Below are 23,311 nucleotides of genomic sequence, written 5' to 3' on the forward strand. Positions count from 1 at the left end.
ACTAACCTATAATTAGCAGAAAAAGTTACCTCTCCTAATTGACTTTAAAAACAAAACCTTATTCAGATAAAGTGTTTTAAACTCTACTCCGATTAGGGCTGGCAAACCCTGACCCGACACGAAAACCCGACCCGAACCCGACTCGAAGTTACTGAGAGAGACCCGAACCCGACCTGAACCGAACCCGAACAACCCGAATTCGACCCGATTTGACCCAAATTTCATATTTCGTAATAATATTAAGTTTTACACTATTTTTAATAGTTTCTAAGCATAACCCGAAATCGACCCGAAATCTAACCCGAACCCGACCTGCTGACCCGAATTGCCACCCCTAACTCCGATAATAGGTACGGCTCAAACCCAATCTACAAAAGCTGAATTTGACACCTACCACTCCTATGAGTAGTGCAAACAAAACGTCCTTTTGCTCTCTTCATTTATAATTACTTTACAATTGGGTCCCTCCACTACTTTGGAACTATGGTGCAGCACTGAACTTAGGTTTATACAGCCTCAACAATTTAATAGGGGCAGGTAGAACATTTAGTGCAACAAAGTACACTACGTAATTTTTTTATTTATTGTTTATTTATTTTTGCCCTCCTCATATTATACTCCACAATTTACTCTCTTTTTCTAAAAGATTATCTCATATGCTGTTTTTAAATGTTCGTACAAGATTACTCATTACTTTAATAGATAAACTAATTCCATTAATAACCTCATTTGAGTGTTATGCCCACCCATATGCACAAATTCGGACCTACTTTCAATAAAAAGAGTAAAATAAAAATTCAGAGTATTCTTTTAGAAACGGAAGGAGTAATGTAAGTCCACCGACAAGACGACAACTCACATGATCACATCCATATAACATGTCCTACACTATACTTTTCCTATTTTCTAACAATACTAGTCTTCTATTGGTCTCTCTAATTAAGGGTATAATTACTATTTTATCCATCGTACGGCTATAATTGGGTGTGGTAGGACTACTATAGCAGTAATATATTTGTGCAACAACTCACTGGGCAAAATATCAATTTATACTTGTTGCCTCTGTCTGTTTTGCCTAGGCAGAGAGATTTAGGAGAGAGAAAGACTGATAATTAGATTATTCATCATATAATGGTACTTCCTTCTAAGAAGTTCAGAGGCGTCAGGCAACGCCAGTGGGGCTCTTGGGTTTCAGAGATCCGCCATCCTTTATTGTAAGTCTGTCATAAACTATTTATTCTCGTTTTTTTCGTATCATTTTTCATGCAACCCGTCATTCCGTGTTTAAAGTAGTCGCAAATGCTAGTCACTATTCTGGTACATTATTGTATATATATTGTTTCGGACGAAAACAATCGAATCTCGGAAGATCCTTTTATCTTGAGGGAACTTGGTCTCGGTCCGAACGACGCCGGAGCCGAGGGTTTCCTGCACAACAAATACACGTAAACTAGCCTCGGGGGGGACGCCGAGGAAGGCCCCTCCGATGCTTAAGTCAGTATATTAGAGAGAGAAAGCTGTGCAAGAGTTTAGTTGCTTGAGGCTTTTTTTGTCTTACCAAGAATTGACCAAATTGTTGGCTTTTATACCTTGGCTAATGAAGGAGGCGGATTGGGCCCGGAAGTCAGTTGGGCTGGGCCAAGCTGATTGGGCCGTTGACTGACCTTGACATGGCTTTGAGGATGTTGATTTTTGACTTTAGCACATTTGGAGAGTTGAACCTTAACCTTGGGCTTTTAATTGGATCATTCAGTGACCAGGCCCAATTGGACTAAATTGGACCCAAACAACTTGCCCCCCAGACCCGATTTGGAAGGATGACGGGTCGGGTTTGATTTAATCAGAAAAGGAGGGAAGTGAATGATTTGTTAATCCAAAAATGTGAATTTAAACCGTAATTAACCCATGATTAATGAGATAACAACAGTTAATGTGGATGATTGCGGAAGTTGGATGGGTAGTGGGCGACTTAACTGCAAGGTCGTGTGTTTAACGGTTACTTAGTGGGGTGCTTGAGAGAAATTGAAACGCAGACTCCTTGAATTCCCATTTCTGGAGATATAAATAGAGGCGCGTCTTCTCTCCCCACTCACTCATCAACACAAACCCAGAATTCTCAAGAACGCTCAAGAGCCCGCATCAAAACTTCGCAAATTCCCCGAGCATTAAGCTTAGAAGCTGAGACTTGTCACTACCAATTCGTAAATCGGCGGCTTTTGCTTCAGATCAAGGTAAATTCCTTTGATTTTATTTCATCTTTCTTCGACTTTGCACTCTTTCCCCTTTTTCGACTTTTTCCTTCGAAATTCGTCAATGGTGAGGGGAGTTAGAGGTGGAGCCCGTGCTCCAAGAAGAGCAAGGCTAATCCCCGATCCCAGGGTCAGGATTGGGACCTGGAATGGACGAAGGACAGAGTCTGACCCTGCTGAAGGGGTTAGGGCGACTCCCATTTCTTCGGCTCCTCCTCAGAGGGCTGAGGGGGTGAGAGCTTCAGGACGGGATGATGAAGTTCCCGCTGTCCTTTGGGATATCCTCCCAGGGTTTTCAGAGTGGGAGGATGCCGAAGTAGCTTCGGCCATGATAAAGAACCGTCCCTACTCATGGTGGGTAGAGAACGCCGATCAATATCGATTTGCTGAGCAAATTGAGTTGCACTACGGCATTTTTGAAGCTGATGGATATTGGTGCCGAATGCCCTCAGCATCCGATAGAATCCATCGTCCACCCCCGGGGTATGTGGGGGTGTACACGAGACAGCTTCAGTATGGGCTGAGGTTCCCTTTGGACGTATTCGTTCGAGACTTGCTGATCCATTACAACATTTCCCTGTGCCAGCTGACCCCCACCAGCATCCGAAGGGTAATGACGTACTTATGGGTCTGCAAATTCTTCAGATACGTGCCGAACCTGCACTGCTTCAGAAAGCTCCATCGGCTAGTGCCAAATATTCAGAGTGGGCACGGAAGCCATGGTTCTGGGTGGTATCGGATTGAGTCTCGGCCCCCGTTCCTAACCATGTGGCCGAACGACTCTTCAGACAAGGACTGGAGAGGTCAATGGATTTGGGTTAGGGCGCCCACGGAGCCGAGCCATCCTTATGTTTTCAGCGCTCCCCGGTATCTTGCCGAGCCGGATCCTGATATGGGAAGTTTAGGTCCTCCCGAAGATAGCGGGCCAGACCCGAACCTTAATCAGCAGAACATCTTCGGCAAGCTGCCGAACCGGGGAGGCAGCGGCCGAATGCAGCATATCCCGGAGACTTGGCTCCCCGATACGCACTATGTTTTCCAAGAGAATATGCTGGCAGCTGTCGGCCTCAGCCGAAAGTTTAGGGATGGTAATCTTCTTCGGCTGGGGCCGAGGCCTTTTAATTATCTCTTTTCTTCTTTCATTTTGCTTTCTTGTGATGTGCCGAACTAACTGAATTGACTTCTCCCCTTTTCTTTTTCAGAACGGGACGAGACCAACGTCGGCATTGATTACGCTCGCCTTGGCGTCAACCGAGAACGAGTCGTAACTGATCGGGCTCCCCCTATCACTGAACCAAGGCGCCGAGAAGTTCACCTAGACTCTTCCCACTTCCAAATTGAGGCTGTTGCTCTGTATCAGAGGCAGAAGCCCTGGTGGGAGAAGAGGGATCCCTTGTTTCAGCTGCTGGAAGAAGAAGCTGAAGCTGCCCGCACAGCCGAAGAGGTTGCACGGGTACTTGAGGCTTGTGAAGGAGGAGAAGGGTCCTCCAGAGCTGCTGAAGCCGAAGCTGCAGCTAGAGCAGCTGAAGAAGACGAGGCTTTGCTGAAGACCTCGGTGAGTTTTTAGACAACTTTTTTCTTTTTTTTTTTTTTTTTTTTACTCACACCCTTCTTCCCCCCTGTCTGTTACAGTCTGAAGAGAGTAACAGACACAGAGAAGGCAAAGCTCCTGTTCGTCCCGAAGATCAAATACAAGAGTCTTCAGATTCAGATATGGACGAGCAGCCCCTTCTGAAAAGGCGCCGAAGGATGGCCATCATCGGCCCTCATGATTTTCAGCAGAGGCCGATGACCATCGGCGTCGCAATAAGGGAACCTGAGGAAGGCAATGGATCGCCGAGGGTTCCCCAGCCAACACCCCAATCTCCTCAAAAGACCCCTCCACCACCTCCTGAGATGGAGGTGGATCAGAGAACTCCCGGACCTAAGGGAGGGGTCCAAGAAGAAATCAAGGAGAGTGCTGCTGAGCACGAAAATAAAGATGCCGTGATGTCAAGTGCTGAAGGCTTCACGGCAGATATCGCAAGAGAGGTTGAGGCTTTCGTCCTCACCCCTGAAGAAGAGGAGGTCATAGTACTTGACTCCTCTGAGAAGGACGATGCTGAGACAACCAAAGCTAATCAAGCTCCATCGTCGTCCTTCCCTTCTTTCCAGACTCTGCATTCTGGAGAAATGGGTTTCTCGGCCCCCCGAATTCCAATCCCAGATCACATCTGGGACCTCATATGGGGTCAAAACCGAGAAGGAGCTGAAGCCTACTTCGGCAGTTTTGCTGGCATGTCCGAAGTAGACAGGGCAAGGATCTGGTCGCTGAAGGCCACTGCTGGGATGGGCGAATCCAGTAGATCAGTTCCTGACCCAGCCAGGTCTAACCAACTGCTGATGATGCAGGTAATTTTCCTTCATTTCCTCCGAAATTCAGCTCTATTTTTTTTTACTTATTTTTTGTCTTCCTGTTTTCAGTTCGTGCACAATCAGACTCTCACTGTTGAGCTGATTGATACCCTACAAGATAGGGTAGACGCTGCTGTGCACGAAAGGAAGGTGGCTGAAGAGGAAGTTAAGCTTGCTAAGCTGAAGCAAGCAGCAGCTGAAGAGAAGCAGCAGGAGGTTGAGGAGTACGGTAAAAAAGCTGCCGAAGCTCTGAAAACCTTCTGCGATGCTATGGAGATGGAGGTTTTTCCCCCACTGATGGAAGGGGAAAAATTCCTCCAGGAGCATATGGGAGTGGACGTCTCCAAATTCAAGGCTGCTGTTGAGAGCCGAATTCAAGAAGGAACTGCTGCACAAGCTGAAGTGCAGCAGCGTCTAGAGGCTCTTGAAGCCAGCCGAATGGCTGCTGAAGAGTTGCTCTTGGCCAAAGACGTCCAACTCTCAGAGGCTGCTGCTGCTGCTGAAGCTCAAAGAGCTAAGCTACAAGAGGCTGAGGATCAGCTCACTGCCAAGAAGGAAGAAATGGTCCAAGTTCAGGCCGAGGCTTCCCGGGTTCAGCAAGAGTTTACCGAGCTGAAAGGCTCCTCCTCCAAGCTCGTCGATGAGCTGAAGAGATCCGAGGAAGACTTGGAGGAGACGAAGAAGAAGTTGGCCGATGCTGAGGCTCTACTCAAAGTCCGTATCTATACCCAAGAAGAGTATGAAATGGGTTTTAGAAACGGGTTCAGAGTGTGCCGAAGGGTCTGCCTTCATGCTGAGCCGAAGCTGGACTGGTCCAAATGTGCTGAATGGGTCCAAGATCCCGAAGACCCTCACATGAAGTATGCCACTCCAATCGAAGCTGAAATCCTTAAGGCTGAGGAAGCCGAGGAAGAAGCTGAGAGGATGGAGTTGGAGGCTGAGCAGCGGGAAAGGGAGGCTCGGCAAAATGCAAAGCCCGCCTCTTCTGCTGCTGGGGCTGAGGCCACCATGGGACTCAACGCTGATCAGTCTGATCCCCCGGCTGAAGCATAGGAACTCGGGCAGTCGTCTTCAGAATCTTGCGGTTCATCATGTGCTTAACTTTAGACTCGCCGCTTTCTGAGTTTTTTGCCTTGTTTTTTGCTTCAGCTTGCCTTGTCGTACAGCAGTTTTATTTTTTGCTTATGTACGTATTTCGGCAGCTGTTACTTTCCGCTTGTGGGCGGCTGCCGACTATTTTTGTAATTCAACATTTTTATTTCAAAGAAGTTCACTTTCTCAGCTTTCTTGTGTATTTTTTTTTTCTTCGCTTTACCAGTCTTCGCACTTTACTGCTTTCTTTGAATGATCTTTCAAATATTTGCTAAGTGCAGAACTTCGGCTAGCGAGAATCATTTCTGCTGAGACTTCTTTTTGCCGTTTGTACTCGGATGTTTTCAACTTGTGAAAAAACTGACATAAGTATCAAACTTCGGCTGAGCTGAAGGGTATTAGATCAGTTGTGCCATTTCTCTATTTCCCTCTGCCCCCCCAGAAATCTGAAGATGAGGTCTTCTGAATTCTGGAATGGCTGATAATTTTTCTCGGCTAAGCCGAGGATCTTTGAACACTTTGCTTTATTTTCTACATCTGTTTTTAAAGTACTGATTTCCCACCTGAGAGTTTTCACTCTAGAGATGGTACTCTTGTGACACTTTCTTCAATTCATCCAAGGGAACAACTATCCGAAACACCATGCCGGGGCAGCAGTTTATCTGAAGTACGAGGCATCATCATGCAATACTTCAGAGTTGCAACTACCACCCGGAACTGATTCATCCGAAGTACAAGGCATCACTATGCAATACTTCGGGGCTTTATCAGTTCCTATTTTTTAGGCTATGTTTCGGATAAGTCTATGGCCTTTTTGCCCAAAGGAACAGATTCTCCGAAGTACAAGGCATCACTATGCAATACTTCGGGCTTGTATCCTTTTTTGGCAGGTTTTACGGCTTGCCGAGGTACAAGGCATCATTATGCAATACCCCGGACAGCGCCGAATGAAACCTTGAATTTTTGAAAAACCGTAGAAAGCATAAAGACTTAAAGAATACACGCAATCTGAATGAATACTGGCTCGATGGCCTTTTTACAAACAAAATCAGTGTACTTACATGGATTGTACTATCCGAAGGATTTACACATGGTTTTTCAGCTCGGTGCCATCCATTTGTTTGAGTCTGAAGGTACCGGGCTGAAGCTCTTGATAAATTTCATAAGGTCCCTCCCAAGATGCTGAGAGTTTGCCATGAATGCGACTTTTTTGAACAGCTGCAGCATTCCTCAAAACTAAATCCCCAACTCTGAGAGGTCGTTGATAGACTCTTCGGTTGTAGGACTTGCTCATTCTGAGCTTGTGTGCAGCCATCCTTTCTCGGGCTAGATCTCTAATCTCGTCAAGGAAGTCGAGGGACTCTTTCATGAGCTGCTCATTTTCCTCGGCTGAGAAGAGATTCACTCGTAGGCTTTCTGAGCCCACTTCCACTGGAAGCACTGCTTCGGATCCATACACCAGCTGAAAAGGTGAATGCCCCGTTGCCTCCTTCTCGGTTGTCCGGAGTGACCAGAGGGTTCCCGAAAGTTCCTCTACCCACTTGGACTTTTGATCCTCTACTCTTTTTCTGAGAGCGTTAAGGATCTGTTTATTTGCGGCTTCGGCTTGGCCATTACTCTGAGGGTGGCAAACCGCGGAGTAAGCCAATTTTATCCCGAATTGATCAGTGTATCGGCGCAAGGGCAGGTTGTCAAACTGTCTGCCGTGGTCGAACACAAAAACTTTTGGGATGCCGAACCGAGTTATTATGTTCTGCCAGATGAACTGTCTGACAGTTTGCTCAGATATGCTTGAAGCAGCTTCCGCTTCAATCCATTTGCTGAAATAGTCGATTCCGACTATCAGCCACTTTCTTTTGTATGGGGCCTCGGGAAAGGGTCCCAGAATATCCAACCCCCATTGTGCAAATGGAAGAGGATTAAGAATTGGCTGGAGATCTAGGCATGGCCGATGGATTACCGGTGCAAATTTTTGGCATTTCTCGCATTTTCTGACCATGTTCTTTGCATCCGAGATCATTGTAGGCCAAAAATACCCTGCCCTGAGAGCTTTGTGAGCTAAGGTTCTCCCTCCTATGTGGTTTCCGCAGATGCCGAGGTGAATCTCTCGGAGAATATAGTCGGCATCCGTTGGACCCACGCATTTCAATAATGGAGCGGAGAAGGATTTTCTGAGGAGTTGGCCGCCGAAGACGAGGAATCGTGAACTGATCCGCTTTATCTTGGAGGCCGAATTCCTATCCTCGGGGAGCTCGTCCCTGAGTTTATAAGCCAGGATGTCATCCATCCAGCTCGGCTCGAGTGCAGCGCAGCAGGTTGATATTGCTTCGGCTACACTCTTTTCTCGGCGCACCTCCACATAGACAGAACGGCTTAACTCAGTCAGAGTTGAGCTTGCAAGTTTGGAGAGTGCGTCTGCTTGAGCATTTTGACCCCTTGGGATCAGCTCTACTTCGAAAGATCTCAGCTTCGCAATTGTCGATTTGATCCTTGTGAGGTAAGCTGCCATTGAAGGCTCTTTAGCCTCATACTCCCCCCGGATCTGATTGGCGACCAGCTGAGAATCTGTCTTGAGGTAGACATGCTCGGCTTCCAACGATATGCACAGGTCTAAGCCAGCAATGGCTGCTTCATATTCGGCCTCGTTGTTAGAGGCTTTGAATGAAAATTTTAGTGCATACTCGAAGGTTTTGCCTTCGGGAGAGGTGATGACGACCCCTGCCCCCGAACCGTTCACGGTGGAGGACCCATCCGTGAAGACGGTCCAGATTTTCCTCCTTGCATCCAGAGTCTCCTGATAGGAGCACTCGGCCAAGAAGTCTGCCAAGGCTTGCGCCTTGATGGCTGTTCTCGGCTGATAACCGATACTGAACTCGGTGAGCTCGAAAGCCCACTTTGCTAGTCTACCGGATTTTTCAACCTTGCCGAGGACTTTCTCTAACAGCTGATCAGTTAGAACCGCTATTTGATGAGAATCAAAATAGGGTCGCAACTTCCGAGCAGCCACCACCACTGCATAAGCCACTTTTTCTAACAATGGGTAGCGCGTCTCGGCATCCGTCAGGGTGTGGCTGACGAAATAGATCGGCTGTTGAACTTTTTCTTCTTCCCTTAGCAGCACCGCGCTTACCGTGGCTGGACTGACCGCCACGTATAAGTATAGGATGTCTCCTACGACTGGCCTTGCCAGTGTTGGGAGTTGAGCCAGGTGTTCACGGAGCTGCTGAAAGGCTGACTTTTGTTCATCTCCCCATTCAATGCCTTTTGAATTTTGGAGCTTCAGCGCCTTGAAGAAAGGGAGCCCTTTGTCTGAGGCTCGTGAGATGAACCTGGACAAGGCAGCCATTCTCCCGGCTAGACGCTGAATATCTCTTTTTGTCTTCGGCTCGGGGAGGTCTAAAGCAGCTTGTACTTTGGCGGGGTTTGCATCAATCCCCCTCTTGCTGACCATGAAGCCGAGGAACTTGCCTGACTTCACGCCGAAGACACATTTCTTCGGATTCAGCTTCATTTTGTATTTTCTGAGGGTGGCGAAGGTTTCGGCTAGGTCCGTGACATGATCTTTTTCTTTTATGCTTTTGACGATTGAGTCGTCAACATAAACCTCCATGTTTCGGCCTTTTTGCTCGGCGAAAACCTGATCAACCAACCTCTGATATGTTGCCCCCGCATTTTTCAATCCGAAGGGCATCATTCTGTAATTGTACAACCCGGAACTTGTTATGAACGCTGTTTTAGCTCGGTCCTCGGGGTGCATGAAGATCTGATGGTATCCCGAGAATGCGTCCATGAAACTGAGCAGAGCATGCCCGCTTGTCGAGTCGACCAGTTGGTCGATCCTCGGCAGCGGATAGGAGTCCTTGGGACATGCCCTATTCAGGTCCGTGAAGTCAACGCACATCCTCCAGTTACCATTTGCCTTCTGAACCATTACAACATTGGCCAGCCACTCCGGATACTGACAGGGTTCAATGAACCCAGCATCTAGGAGCTTATCGACCTCAGCTGCGATGTTCTGGTTCTTTTCGGCGGAGTAGTTCCGCTTTTTCTGCTTAACGGGTCGACTGGAGGGGTCGACATTAAGCCTATGGGAGACGAAGTCCGGATCAATCCCGGGCATTTCTGCGGCTGAGAAGGCGAACACGTCTCCACTGGCCCGTAGGAGTTGGACGAGTGCCGCACGGGTGTTTGGCTCCAGTGACGACCCGATGCTAACACATCTGTTCGGATCTCCTACGGTCAGTTCTATTGACTCGGTCAGGTCATCCGTCTCCATGCTCTTAGAGTTGGATTCCTCGAATTCCGGCCTGCTATCAATATTAGCAGACTTTCCTGACCGCGGCTGGCCATCAGAGTCGTTCGGCTCTGAGGCGGAGTCAGCCTTTTGGCCCCCATCAGATTTCTCGTTATCTGGGGCTTCATTAGCCGAAACGTCTGAGCCTCTCGGCTTTTTGGCGTTTCGGTCCCGGTGCTTTTCCTCCCCATCGCCACGGTCGCCTCGGCGAGACGTGGATGGCTTGAGGTGATTGCATCGGCGGGCTTCTTTTTGACTGCCCTTTATTTTCTCGGAGCGTCCCTCGTCTGAAACGTATATCATGATTTGATGATACGTGGAGACGACTCCTTGAATGCCGTGAATGAGGGGTCTCCCCATGATCACGTTGTATGCAGATGGAGCATCTACGACCAAAAATTCGGCCATGATATTCCTAGCTGCTCGGCCTTCGCCGATGGTGACAGGAAGTGTAATCTTCCCGTCAGGATACGAGGAAGAGCCGTTGAATCCAGACACCGGGTAGGGTGCGGGGGCCAGGTGCTCGGCTCCCATCCTTAGCTGGTCGAACGCTCCTCGGAAGAGGATGTTCGCCCCGCTACCGCCGTCGACGAGGGTCCGCCAGACGTTGCGGTTGGCGATGCCCAGAATGATTACTAGTGGGTCATCGTGGGGGTATACCACCCCCTCACAGTCTTCGGCTGTGAACAGGATGTTCGGCGCCGGTGACTGGGACTGCCGAAGCTCAGCCAGATGAATCTGATGGGTTAGACCCCTCAGTTGGCGTTTGGCTGTGCCTCGCGAGATTCCCCCGGAAATAACTAGGATGTCGAGGGACTCCTTGCCCTGAGGTCCCTTATCCTTCTTCCGAGCGAAGTTGAGGTCCTGCCGAGAATCTTTTTCAGCTTTTTTCTCCTCGCGCCTGTCCGCGAGGTATTGGCTCAGGTACCCCTTGCGGACCAGATCCTCAATCTGGTCCTTCAGCTGGACGCAGTCCTCGGTGCGATGTCCGGGTGAGTCATGGAACTCGCACCACTGGTCCTTTCCCCTCGTCTGATGCCAGGGAGGCAACGGACGAGGTTTTTTTGAATCTCCCCTCGTCCTTCGTCGTGCTGAAAATCTTAGCACGGGGAAGGGAGAGTGGAGTGTATGAATCGTACCTTCCCGTGTAGGGAAAGTGTCTTTCCTTCTTCGGCTCGGCAGCAGAGGACGGTTCTGAGGCCTTAGCCTTCCCTTTCCTCTGCGCCGAGACTTCGGGCTGCTGCCCTTTCGGCTTGTCAATTCTCGGACGAGACTGAGACCTGGATCTGTTCCACTCCTCGGCTCGGATGAACCTATCCGATGCTTCCAAGGCTTCCTCCAGGGTCTGCGGGGGATGCATGACCATGAAGTCCAGGAACTTTCCAGCTTGGAGGCCGTTCCGTAGCGCGAACACGGCCAGGCCTTGATCCAGGCTTGTGATTCCGGATGACTCGTTGCTGAAGCGAGTCAGATAGTCGCGGAGGCTCTCGTCCTCCGCCTGCTGCAGACTCATTAGCTCTGCAGTGGTCTTCTCTCGGCGGTTGGCCGTAGAGAATTTGCTCTTGAACTTGTTGGAGAGGTCGTTCCAACCGGTTATGGAGCCTTCCTTGAGCCCTTTGGTGATCCAGGACTGGGCAACACCTTTGAGGGTCGTAGGAAAGTATTTACACCAGGTAGCCTCAGACCTCGGGTTCAGATACATGTGCCCCTCGTAAGAGGCAATGTGATCCTTAGGATCTGAGGTACCATCGTAAGTAATATGTGCCGGGATTTTGACCGTTGGCACATGCTCTTCCAGAATCCACTTCTGGAAGGGCGAGTTCGATGGAACCATGACCGCCTTCCCCTTGTACCCGGCCTCAGGGACCTCGCTCCCTCCTCTCTCAGAGGTGGAAGTGGTTTTCGTCCCCGGCTGAGACAAGGTTGGGTGGGGTCCGGTATCCTCTGGGAAGGTGAGGCGGCTATGCACACTCACCTCCCTCGAACCCAAGCGTTCGTGAACGCTTTGGCGGGCGAATTCCGGGTCCTTGGAGGGCCCCATGGAATTCTGAGCTTCAGAGTGGTCAGAGGGTTGAGGGTTCCTCCTCCTCTCCTTACTGGAGTTTCGGGTGTCCCCTCGCCACCTCTGACCGAGCTGTCTATGTGGTGGAACTTGTCCACCATCATCCTGACCGATCCTCCTTTTCAGGTTTCTCGGCTGGTGATCATCAGGCATCTGGATTGGAGCCCCTTGAGCTTTAAGGAACTCCATGCAGATGGCCACTGCTCTGGCCACTTCCTCGGTGGAGGGTCCGGAGGGAGGAGTCTCCCGCGGATGTGACCTGGATTGCACGCTATGGCGCGGCGGGGAGTTCCTCGCACCTGAGCCACTCGGTCTCGGGGATGGCCCCGGCTGCCGAGTGTGGTGCGAGGTGTTCTCCTCCTGGAGGCTAGGACCTCTTGAGGCTTCCCTTTCCGGAGAAATGGGGGCCTCCGATTCGGAAGAGGCTCGCTCCGGGGAGGGATAAACCGGCTGGCGTTCCCTCACCGTAATCCGGCCTCCTCCCTTCTTAGCCTTCTTGGAACTCTTTCCACTCTTAGTCATGGCGACTGCCGGAGTGTTTGATGACTGACGCGAAATTTAGTAGCGTTCCCCACAGACGGCGCCAAATTGTTTCGGACGAAAACAATCGAATCTCGGAAGATCCTTTTATCTTGAGGGAACTTGGTCTCGGTCCGAACGACGCCGGAGCCGAGGGTTTCCTGCACAACAAATACACGTAAACTAGCCTCGGGGGGGACGCCGAGGAAGGCCCCTCCGATGCTTAAGTCAGTATATTAGAGAGAGAAAGCTGTGCAAGAGTTTAGTTGCTTGAGGCTTTTTTGTCTTACCAAGAATTGACCAAATTGTTGGCTTTTATACCTTGGCTAATGAAGGAGGCGGATTGGGCCCGGAAGTCAGTTGGGCTGGGCCAAGCTGATTGGGCCGTTGACTGACCTTGACATGGCTTTGAGGATGTTGATTTTTGACTTTAGCACATTTGGAGAGTTGAACCTTAACCTTGGGCTTTTAATTGGATCATTCAGTGACCAGGCCCAATTGGACTAAATTGGACCCAAACATATATTATATACCTTTTGTCAATTCACTTTGTTTTTTCTGTCCTTATCTTAGAATTTTGTTACATACTTTTATGATCTATGTGAAAAATTGTACAATGGTTGTGTGAATGTAGGAAGAAGAGGGTGTGGCTAGGGACATTCGAGACGGCCGAGGAAGCCGCTAGAGCGTATGATCAGGCAGCCATACTAATGAATGGTCAAAATGCGAAGACGAATTTCCCAAGAGACAAGAACAATTCATCAAGTAATGGTTCAAAGAGTAACACAAATAATGACCAAGATAAAATTCCACCATTCAACTCAGCATTATCAGAAATACTTAGTGCTAAGCTTAAGAAGTATTGCAAGGATCCTTCTCCTTCACTCACTTGTCTTCGACTCGACACCGATAATTCTCACATTGGTGTGTGGCAAAAGAGGGCCGGAAGTTGTTCGAGTTCGAGTTGGGTCATGAGAGTTGAACTTGGTAAAGCCGCCTCATCAAAGGAAAACAATACTACTACTACTAATAATAATACAAGTATGTTGCTTGATAATAATGATGGTTCTCCTATATCTTCTTCTTCGAATTCGTCGAATTCTACCTCGTCTTCGGTTTTAGAGGCAGGAGGTGATGATAATATGACTGAAGAAGATAAGGCTGCATTGCAAATGATAGAAGAGCTACTCAATTGGAACCCTCCTACTTCTTACTTGAACTAACCATGATTATTATAAGTACGATTAGTATAAAACTATGGATTATTAGCGGCATAGTTTTAGCTTCTATATAATCATATCACATAGAAATATATATAGGATTATTGGTTATAATGTCTTAAAATAGTAATGGGTTGGGTTATACGAAGTGTCATACCAAGTATAATGTAATTTGACAATGAATTATTACTCAATTTTAACCCGGAAAATAATGGGTGCAAATGAGTAACAATTAGTGATATGAAATATGTACATATATCATATATGGTCCTATGAATTTCAAATGACTATTATTGTATTTAATTTTCGTCTATATATATTTAATTTTGCATGTGAATTGTATTTATTAGTAGCTTTCGTACACACATTTTTATTGATGTATGTATAAATTATGCGTATATTGTACCTTTAATTGCTAGTTTGCTACCCAATATATTCCTTACAATTTCTTGTAACCATGGTCTCTTACATCCATAAATTTTTCATCAATATGCAATAATTGCAATGTCTTATGTATTGTCTTGTTCTCTTCACCTTAAAATACATAGTACACCGTATATATATTTTGTATCAATAAGAATAAATTTAAATTAGTAGATGCAACTTAATATATATAAGTTCAATATAAATTTGTAATTCCAACGTTCAAATTAAACAATGAAGGAAACCTATCAAATAGGTTTAACTAGTGAATGAAAATGAGTTTTGAATCAAATTTCATTAAGGTTTTTTTTTTTTGATGAATAAGAATAATTTAATTTTAAAACTCATAACAAAAATAATACAAACTATATTTAGTATAAAATAAAAAATTAAAAAAAACTAATTTCAACAAAAATTTGGTAAAAGCACAAGGTCATTGTACAATTGTACGCTAAATTGGTTTTCAAAGAGATCTTATTTTATTGTAATCATCATACACTTTTCATGCAAAATTGACTAATCAATAATAATTCTTAGAGTGCCCTAATTTTTTGTTTCTTGATGTATAAATGTTCTTTGGATTTTCGATGCTTATATCTCAATTAATTTTGCTTTGATCTCTCACAAACATCGACCTTTCACCAAAAAAGCGAAAATTGATGGTATTAGTATAGTAATTAAACATAGTTTTCAAAAAGGTCTTAATACTAAACTTTTAAATGTAATAATCTACTTTTTAAACAAAAATAGACTAATTCCACCAAGACAATTAAATAAATTTTATGTTTGTTGTTGTATAGTTTTTGTATCTTATACTAATTCCGACCCATGGCAGTGCATTTTTTCTTAATCACTTATGTTGCGTGCGGTCTGTAAATTCATAAACATTATTTCATTAGAAAAGCAAAAATTGACCATATTAATACTTGGTATATGATGTATCATTGTTTCAAAATAGTAACAAGCAAGTCTTTAATTATATAATTTTTTTTAATGTAAATTGACTAGATTTATCAATTATAAACATATCATGATCAATTAATACATATAATGATGTACGTGACCTGTATCTTTCAATATATTATGTTTGGAAATATACCAACTATAAGTTAATTATACCTCCAAATACTCATTCTTAGAAAGAAAAAGAAGATCCTTCATGAAATTCGATTGTGACTACAAGTCTACAACCCTTTTATTTCCTAATCATTTTTCAATTCTTTAGATAATTGTTGTAAGAGAATAATCAATACCTCGTATAATCTTGCATGATCACTTGCATTTTATATGTGTACTAGCTATACATTGTAAATAGAAACTTGATAGCTACTTGAATAGTGAAGACATCGATCTATGAATTGCAACTCAAATAAATACTCTTTTTTTTTTCTTTTTTTTTTTTAAGATACATGATTAGATCAAGATTTGATTTAATTTATTGTTTACGTATGGAGAGAATATAATTCTAAAGCCGACACACTTCAAACTCTGAGATATACTCGTGCTTTTTGATCGTGATCAACATTAATAACTTGAGATTCGATTAACATAAATGTATCATGCATTGAGGAATTGATCTTAAGACAAAGAAAACAATTGTCATCATATTCTTTATATTATTTTGACTTTTTTTTGCGAGGCAATCACGAACAAAATGAACATTACATAAAGAATAGTAAGAAATAAAGCTCTACACATTGCTAAAGATCCATCGAGCTAATGAGCTCATACTTAAGTAAACATAGTAGTGACTATAGTTTTCCAAGTAGTTGGTTTGATAATCAATGCTCCTATAAATTATTTAAGTTAGGTTAGCTTTATTAAAATGTACTAACTACTAGATATGTTGACACATCATCATACTTTCATAAGCAGATGGTTACTGGGTGTAGTCCCTTATTAAATGACACAAACTGAAGTTGACATGTCTTAATCAAAGTCTATAATTGGTTGAGCAAGATGTTGACATTTACTTGGCATCAACTTTATAGTAAATATATACTCACTCAATTTCTAATAATATATGAAGAGAAAAACAAATATAAGGGGCATGCATTTATATATCTTGGTGAGAATTGATCTCTTCAACAAATTAATTTAGTTTATATCTAAAATAAGTTTTAATAAGTTCAAAAGCATTTTCAATAAAATTTGCATAGTATTTATACTTTTAGAAAACAACTGCGCGTAAAGTGGCATAAGTAGTATTGCTAAGGTTTGGGGTATAGTTAAGGCCTTTTTTTTTTTTTTTTTTTTTTTTTTTTTTTTTTTACGTTTTCTTACAAAATCAATTTTGATGCTAAATGATTTTTCACTCTAAAAATAAAAGGGTTAGAAAACCATAGATATCTCCTTACATACTTAGGGCCTGTTCCGATTGACTGAACTCAGCTGAACTGAACTGAACTGAACTGAACCGAGCTGAACTGAACTGAACTGAACTGAACTGAACCGAGCTGAACTGAACTTATTAATTAGTGATTTTTAACTACGGATTAGTGATCTTTGATTATTTATTGATTATTTATTGATATTTATTACTATACATATGTGTATATACAAATGTACATATTAAAATATTTACGAAAAATATACTATATAATTATAATTATAAAATGTATGGAAAATATATTATAAAATAGAACCATTTGAACAATGAATTGTATCAATATTATTATTGTTATTATTATTATTATTATTAATTATTGATAATTATTATTATTATTTATTGATTATTATTATTAGTATTATTATAGTATTATTATTATTATCATTGTTATTATTATTATTATTATTATTATTATTTATTGATTATTATTGTTAGTATTATTATTATTGTTAATATTATTATTATTATTATTATTATTATTATTATATACTATTTATTATTATTATTTTTGTTGTTGTTGTCGTTGTAATAAGATCTTAAAAGAATGAAATTTGGCTTTATATCATTAGCAATATCATTAGACATAAATTAAGAGCTGAGCTGAACTGAACTGAACTGAACTGAGCTGAACTGAACTGAACTGAACTGAGCTGAGCTGAGCTGAACTGAACTGAACTGAACTTCAACGGAACAGAACAGGCCCTTAGTTTGTACAAATTACAAAGTACGCTATGAAAAATGTCCTAATGGAGCAGCGGTCCCCAAGTTGTTAACACTTAATGGGCTTGGCCCGGCCCTCTTATTGATTTATAGGCGACACGACCCACCTAGCCACCTTCATCAACCTGCTCATTTGGCCACCGTATTTGACGCTTAGAAAAAGTCAAACCGTGTCCCGCTTCGGAGAAGAGTCAATTTTATTTAGAGAGAAAGTGTAGAAATAGTCAACTTTATGAGTACCCATTCACCAAAAATTAGGTCCTTATTCTACTAGCCTACTTGGCCATTGCTTCCTACTTTCCTAATTCTTATTCATGTACCAAAAAATAATAAAAAAATTAATAACAATAATAATACATTATGCATTAACATTTCATCATCTCCCATAACATAACAAAAGTATTGGCATATTAGATCTTTTAAATACATGGTGCATATTATTGATATTTCACAACAGGTGCGGAGTATAAGTTTGACAACTCGTTTTGAACATTCTAATAAAATGCAATTTTTGCGTTTTTAAATGATTGTGTTGTCTCTAATTTTAACTTTTTAATAGTTATATTGATTTGGGTTGTTAGGTAATATTTTTTTAAATATGTATGTAGAATAATACGTGAATAAAGTAGAGAGGAATTGCGAGACTCCCTAGATAAAAAGAAAATAGCTAGGATAATTTCTTAGAAACAACTGAAAAAGGAAAATGAGGTAATCTTTAAAGACGAGTAAAATAGCATATACAAATTATACACGCAACACGCATGTTCATTCAAGGCGAAGGAGTTGTATAGTGTAGTAATGGTTAAGCATTTAGTATTTAAAATAGCACTCGAAAAAGAAAAGCCAAGAAGAGAGCTTGCTTGCAATAGTTACCTTTGCAATTAGGAACCAAGGTTTCAACCAAAAGATTGCATTTAACATTGAGAAGGACAGGACTTGGTCCCCTTTTGTTTTAATTAGGCAATGGATAAAAATAATTAAACCCTCTCTTAGCATAAAAGGCAAAAACATTGAGAATATAACAATTAGAAATAACTATGCAATTAGTAAATTCAATTTAAATGGATGATTAGCAAATATGACATTAATATAAGTACATAAAATCAAAGGAAGTAAATTATAGTAATTGCAAATGCCAAAATTGGTAGATTTTGTGATCATACGGAACTCTTGTGCCTCCAAAGTCTCCTATCTTTTACTGGCAAAAAGATGGTTTTATTTATTTATATATTTATATCTTACCAACTTTTGACCAGATTATTAAAATCATAAATGATTTGCTTTATACAAATTTCATTTAATTCTAAGTGGAATTTTACTAATATGTACTCAAACGTACCAAATTTGGCATTTACTGACAAATTTAAAAAGAATATTTTACTGACAAATGTAGTAAAGTTTAATTCAAGAATATATGTGTGATATGAAAAACTCAAAGTAGGTGCCATCATTTATAATTCATTGATACATCACTTCTAGGATGACTATACATCATTAATCATATCTTAAATACAATCGTCCACCATTTGAAAAATCTCACTAAGCTAGCTTTGTTCACTAACGACAAAAACCATTTACATAATTGCACCCCACACGAGCGCGCGCACACACCGGGGAAATATATATATATATATATATATATATATATATATATATATATATATATATATATATATATATATATATATATATATATCATAGACTAATAAATGATTTACAATAATTTGCACAAATAAAATGATTTTCAATAATTTCTTTTATCGTTAAAAACTTATAGGTAATGCTATATGTAGTCCATTAGGGCTATATATAAGCATTAAATACACTTTTGAAAATTGTATAAAATTAAGAATTTAGGACAAAAACATGGGTAAATCAGTACAATTAGTGTTTATATTTTTATGATTTCCTAAATTTATACGATTTTCTAATGTGTATTTAATACTTATATGTAGCCCTAAGGGCTATGTATAACATTTTCCAAAACGTATTTAGTGGTTAAAAAATCACTAAATCAGTAGTATTATATACGGATCATATGGAGTATAATCAATTGACAATATCTCATATTCCAAATTACAGAAAAAGTATAGTCGTGTGGGTTCTTAATACTTCTTATTAGATTCATCTTAATGTGTGTGTGAATATATATATATATATCAATATTTTTAATAATATTTAGTTATCGATAATTAAAGATATCAATGGTTCAAATTATGTATTACTAAACATGATAGTAGAAAAGATTCAAATATAAATTAAAGAACGAAGGAAATAGTAAGGAAATAGTAAGAACGAAGGAAATACCTATTATCTCAAAATAATGTTCTCTTATATTATTAAATTTCATAATTTGTGGACTATTTCATAATCAAAGGAAATTGGTTTTTATTTTTTTTATTTTATATATATATATATATATATATATATATATATATATATATATATATATATTTAAAGGTTGAAGATGATGTTTTTCTGATCATGATGAATGTTCCTTTATCACGCATTCAATTTGTTAATTGTAATGGAATAGTTCTTTAAGCCCGATTAATATGTTCATTGAGTCTAAACTATATGTTCTTTGCATTACAAATTATGTTCTTTAAGTATAATGTTCTTTGTGTTTTAATAATATGAACTATGTTCTTTTTACTTGAATAATATGTTCTTCTATGTTCATGTTCGTTTGTTTTAACTCTTATGTTCTTTTGGGTATTGAGTGATATAGCACATATTATTTTAAAATTAGTTTTTCCGTCATTTTTAATTATTAAACTATTCATCTTCAATATTATTTATTAAATTTATATTTTTTTATGTTAATAACATTAAATAAGTGTGTACATTTTTTTTTCCAGGATCACGATGGTTGATGGAGATATTCTTTTTGGACATCATATATTGATGATTGGTTTTCAGATCCAAAGAACATTTATAACATTTATAAAAACATGATTATATTATGTAATAAGCACTACTTAAATTAAAATATTTAAATTTAACAAGGATGATCCAAACAAAAATTTAAAGAACATTTTCATAATAAACAATGGATATTATGTGACAATAAATGTACATACAATTACAGTTAGAGAACATGGACATTTAAAATATTTTGTCAAAAGATCTAATAAAGATCATAATATTAATAGTGGAATCTTAATTTTTTTGAAAAGATTGTATCAATTAATGTGGGATTTGGTTGATTCCTTTTCGATTTAAAGAATACACCTAATAAACCCGCGTTCTTTGTCTCACATCTACATGTTCTTTTTCAGTTGAATGTTCTTTGTTACAAAGCATTATGTTCTTTCCGCGTATTTTTAATTTGTTTGTTGCCTGCGTTTTATTTTTTGGGCAGCGTCGTTTTTGCCCGGGTGTACCATGCTCATGCTACACCCGGGTGTACAGATCGACGATTAAGGTAAGTTTAGGGTTTAGATATAAAAAAAATAGATAAAATTAAATAAGTTCAAATTATTTGAATGAATTCAAAAAAATAAATTCAAATATAATAGACTTTCCGCATCATCATAAACCCACGAAAATGGTTTCCTCCAAACTTTTATTCATCTTAGCTTGCATTGTTCTTTTAGTGAAGAAACAACTTACAAATAAACTTAAAAGTTACTTTCCTTCAAAAAAATAAAATAAATAAATCATGCATTATTTTGAGATCAGCCCATCTAATAATGCCACTATGAAACAATAGCATACACGAGTTTATTGAGCAGTTAAAACCATGAAATCAGCCCAATATTAGAGCTTCATATATATGACATTATGACCTGTCCATATCTTGCAAAGTATTTACAAACCTTATTAAGCGACAAATTGGTAAACACACACTTACCTCACTCTGATTTGATACCAAGTAAGGTTTACAATTTAGTGTCAATACACAGCTTTCTTTTTTTCTTTTTTTTTTTTTAATTTTTTTTTATTAGTTGGTGAGAAGAAGGACCCAACCGAGCAAGAACCTCTCATAGGTCCTACCGGGCTAAGCACTTTGAGAATGGAGGGGACTCACTCTAATTTGATACCAAGTAAGGTTTACAATTTAGTGTCAATACACATTTTTTATTTTAGTTGGTGAGGAGAAGGGCCGTACCGAGCCGGAACCACTCACAGGTTCTCCCAGCCCGGTTTAGCGGGTTAGGCTTCTTGAGAGTGGAGGAGAACGGTAAGGGAATCCCCACCCCAAAACTGCCTCTAGTGGGGTTTGATCCCACAACCTGAAGGTTGTGAGATGCAAATCTTACCACTAAACCAAGCTATGCTTGGTATCAATACACAACTTTGTTAGTACTAATAGAATTCTATATAATTTGATATCAAGCAGACTTAATTTGGTACCCAATAGTTTAGCAGTTTATTAATTACCAATACAAAATTTTGTTAATACAACTAAATGCCTATAATTGTCATTAGTGACAAGAGTAATTATTAGCAGAGACTTTCTTGAGAGTGTATATAGTGATTGAAAAGCTAGGATGCACGGACACGCCACCTGGCAGGCGTGTCCGAGTCAACACGCGTGTCGGACACGGACACGTGTGGGACACGGGGCGACACGTGTTCGACACACAGAAAACCGTGTCCGGTTTTTTTTTTTGTTTTAAAATTTTGATGCTTGGACACGGACCGTGTCACCCCAAGACACGACCCGTTTTATATTGGACACGCGAAATATGTATTCCCTCACTGCTCGTTGCTCTGCCTCTCTCAATCCTCTTATTCTCTCACAACAACTGAAACCCTAAGTACACATTGTAGCCGTCGCTCGTCGCCGATGGACCCTCACCGTTGCTCGTCACCGTCAGTCGTCACCGCCGGTCGTCACACTAACAACTAGAAGGCTTTCATTACCTTACACTTTAGTGGAGTGACTGATACAGAAATGATACCATTATACTCTTGAGGAATTCTAAGTTGTACAATATGAGTTTCAATGGTCTTAATTAACGGTCTGTCAAGTGTTGTTACATGATGGTAAAGTTCTACTGAAACTACATCCAGACATAGACTTTTTTTTACCACTTTATAAAAAGACAAAGTTAGGTGGTGGGAGTTTTTTTGTGCCATTTACCGCCATACCCAGATGTGATCATTCTTATAGATAGGGCTTCCTTAAGGCTCTATCCAAACTCCTATTTAGTCTCTACAGAAATTCCCAATTTCAACAAACCAAAAACACCAATTATTGTTGAATTCCAATTCTACATCCATTGTTAGGGGAAACAGATTTCAACCCAACAACTACTTAATGTGGTGGCTTTGTTGTTCATTTTATGGTGAAGTGTTTTCAATTGGACAAGTAAGGACAGTAGTTTACTGCAGTTTGTAACTAAGTATTGTCTTTGTTATGCCTAGTTATGCTATGAATAAATATTGGTAGAAATTTCAGAAAACAGAGTGTCAGAAAATTAAATTTCTTTTTTTTTTTTTTCAGAAAACAGGGTTTCTTTTTTTCATTCATCTATGAACAACAATGGTATATCTCAATCATTGACTTAGAAACATTATAAGTATTTATCAAACTATAGTGCAAACACAGCATCGTAACAATCATCCCAAAATAAGCCTCGTAAAAATTATCCCAAAATAAGTAGTATAACAATGAAAGTTACGAAATTAATCAAGTAAATTCATGTTCAATCATCAATTAACCATTCCACAAACGAACCCATCATTTGATAACATAAAATATATACCAAACACCATAAATCCAAAAGCAATTGTTTGATCATCAAATACATAAAACCATAAAAACAACTAAAATGATCATCCTAACCTGAAATTTCTTCACAATTTCCCGAAAAAAAAAACCAAGGCAACACCAAACTTAGTTAATTCACAAAACAACATCAAATCCACAAAATATTGTTTTCATTAACATAAACTTAAAGTAAAGAGAAGGAGGCCTAAACCATGTTGTAGTAGTTG

The 23,311-nt window shown here is 40.7% G+C and overlaps 1 protein-coding gene across 1 annotated transcript; it reads left to right on the top strand.

Moving 5' to 3' along the window:
• Positions 1-1,017: 1,017 nt before the first annotated feature.
• Positions 1,018-14,167, top strand: LOC110705124 (ethylene-responsive transcription factor WIN1-like). The gene is made up of 2 exons (XM_021882966.1): positions 1,018-1,214; positions 13,245-14,167. The coding sequence occupies exons 1-2, from the start codon at positions 1,132-1,134 to the stop codon at positions 13,831-13,833; spliced, it is 672 nt and encodes a 223-aa protein (XP_021738658.1). The 5' UTR covers positions 1,018-1,131; the 3' UTR covers positions 13,834-14,167.
• Positions 14,168-23,311: the final 9,144 nt, after the last annotated feature.

Source organism: Chenopodium quinoa, unplaced genomic scaffold (genome assembly GCF_001683475.1).
Source record: "Chenopodium quinoa cultivar QQ74 unplaced genomic scaffold, ASM168347v1, whole genome shotgun sequence".
Taxonomy (NCBI): Eukaryota; Viridiplantae; Streptophyta; class Magnoliopsida; order Caryophyllales; family Amaranthaceae; genus Chenopodium; species Chenopodium quinoa.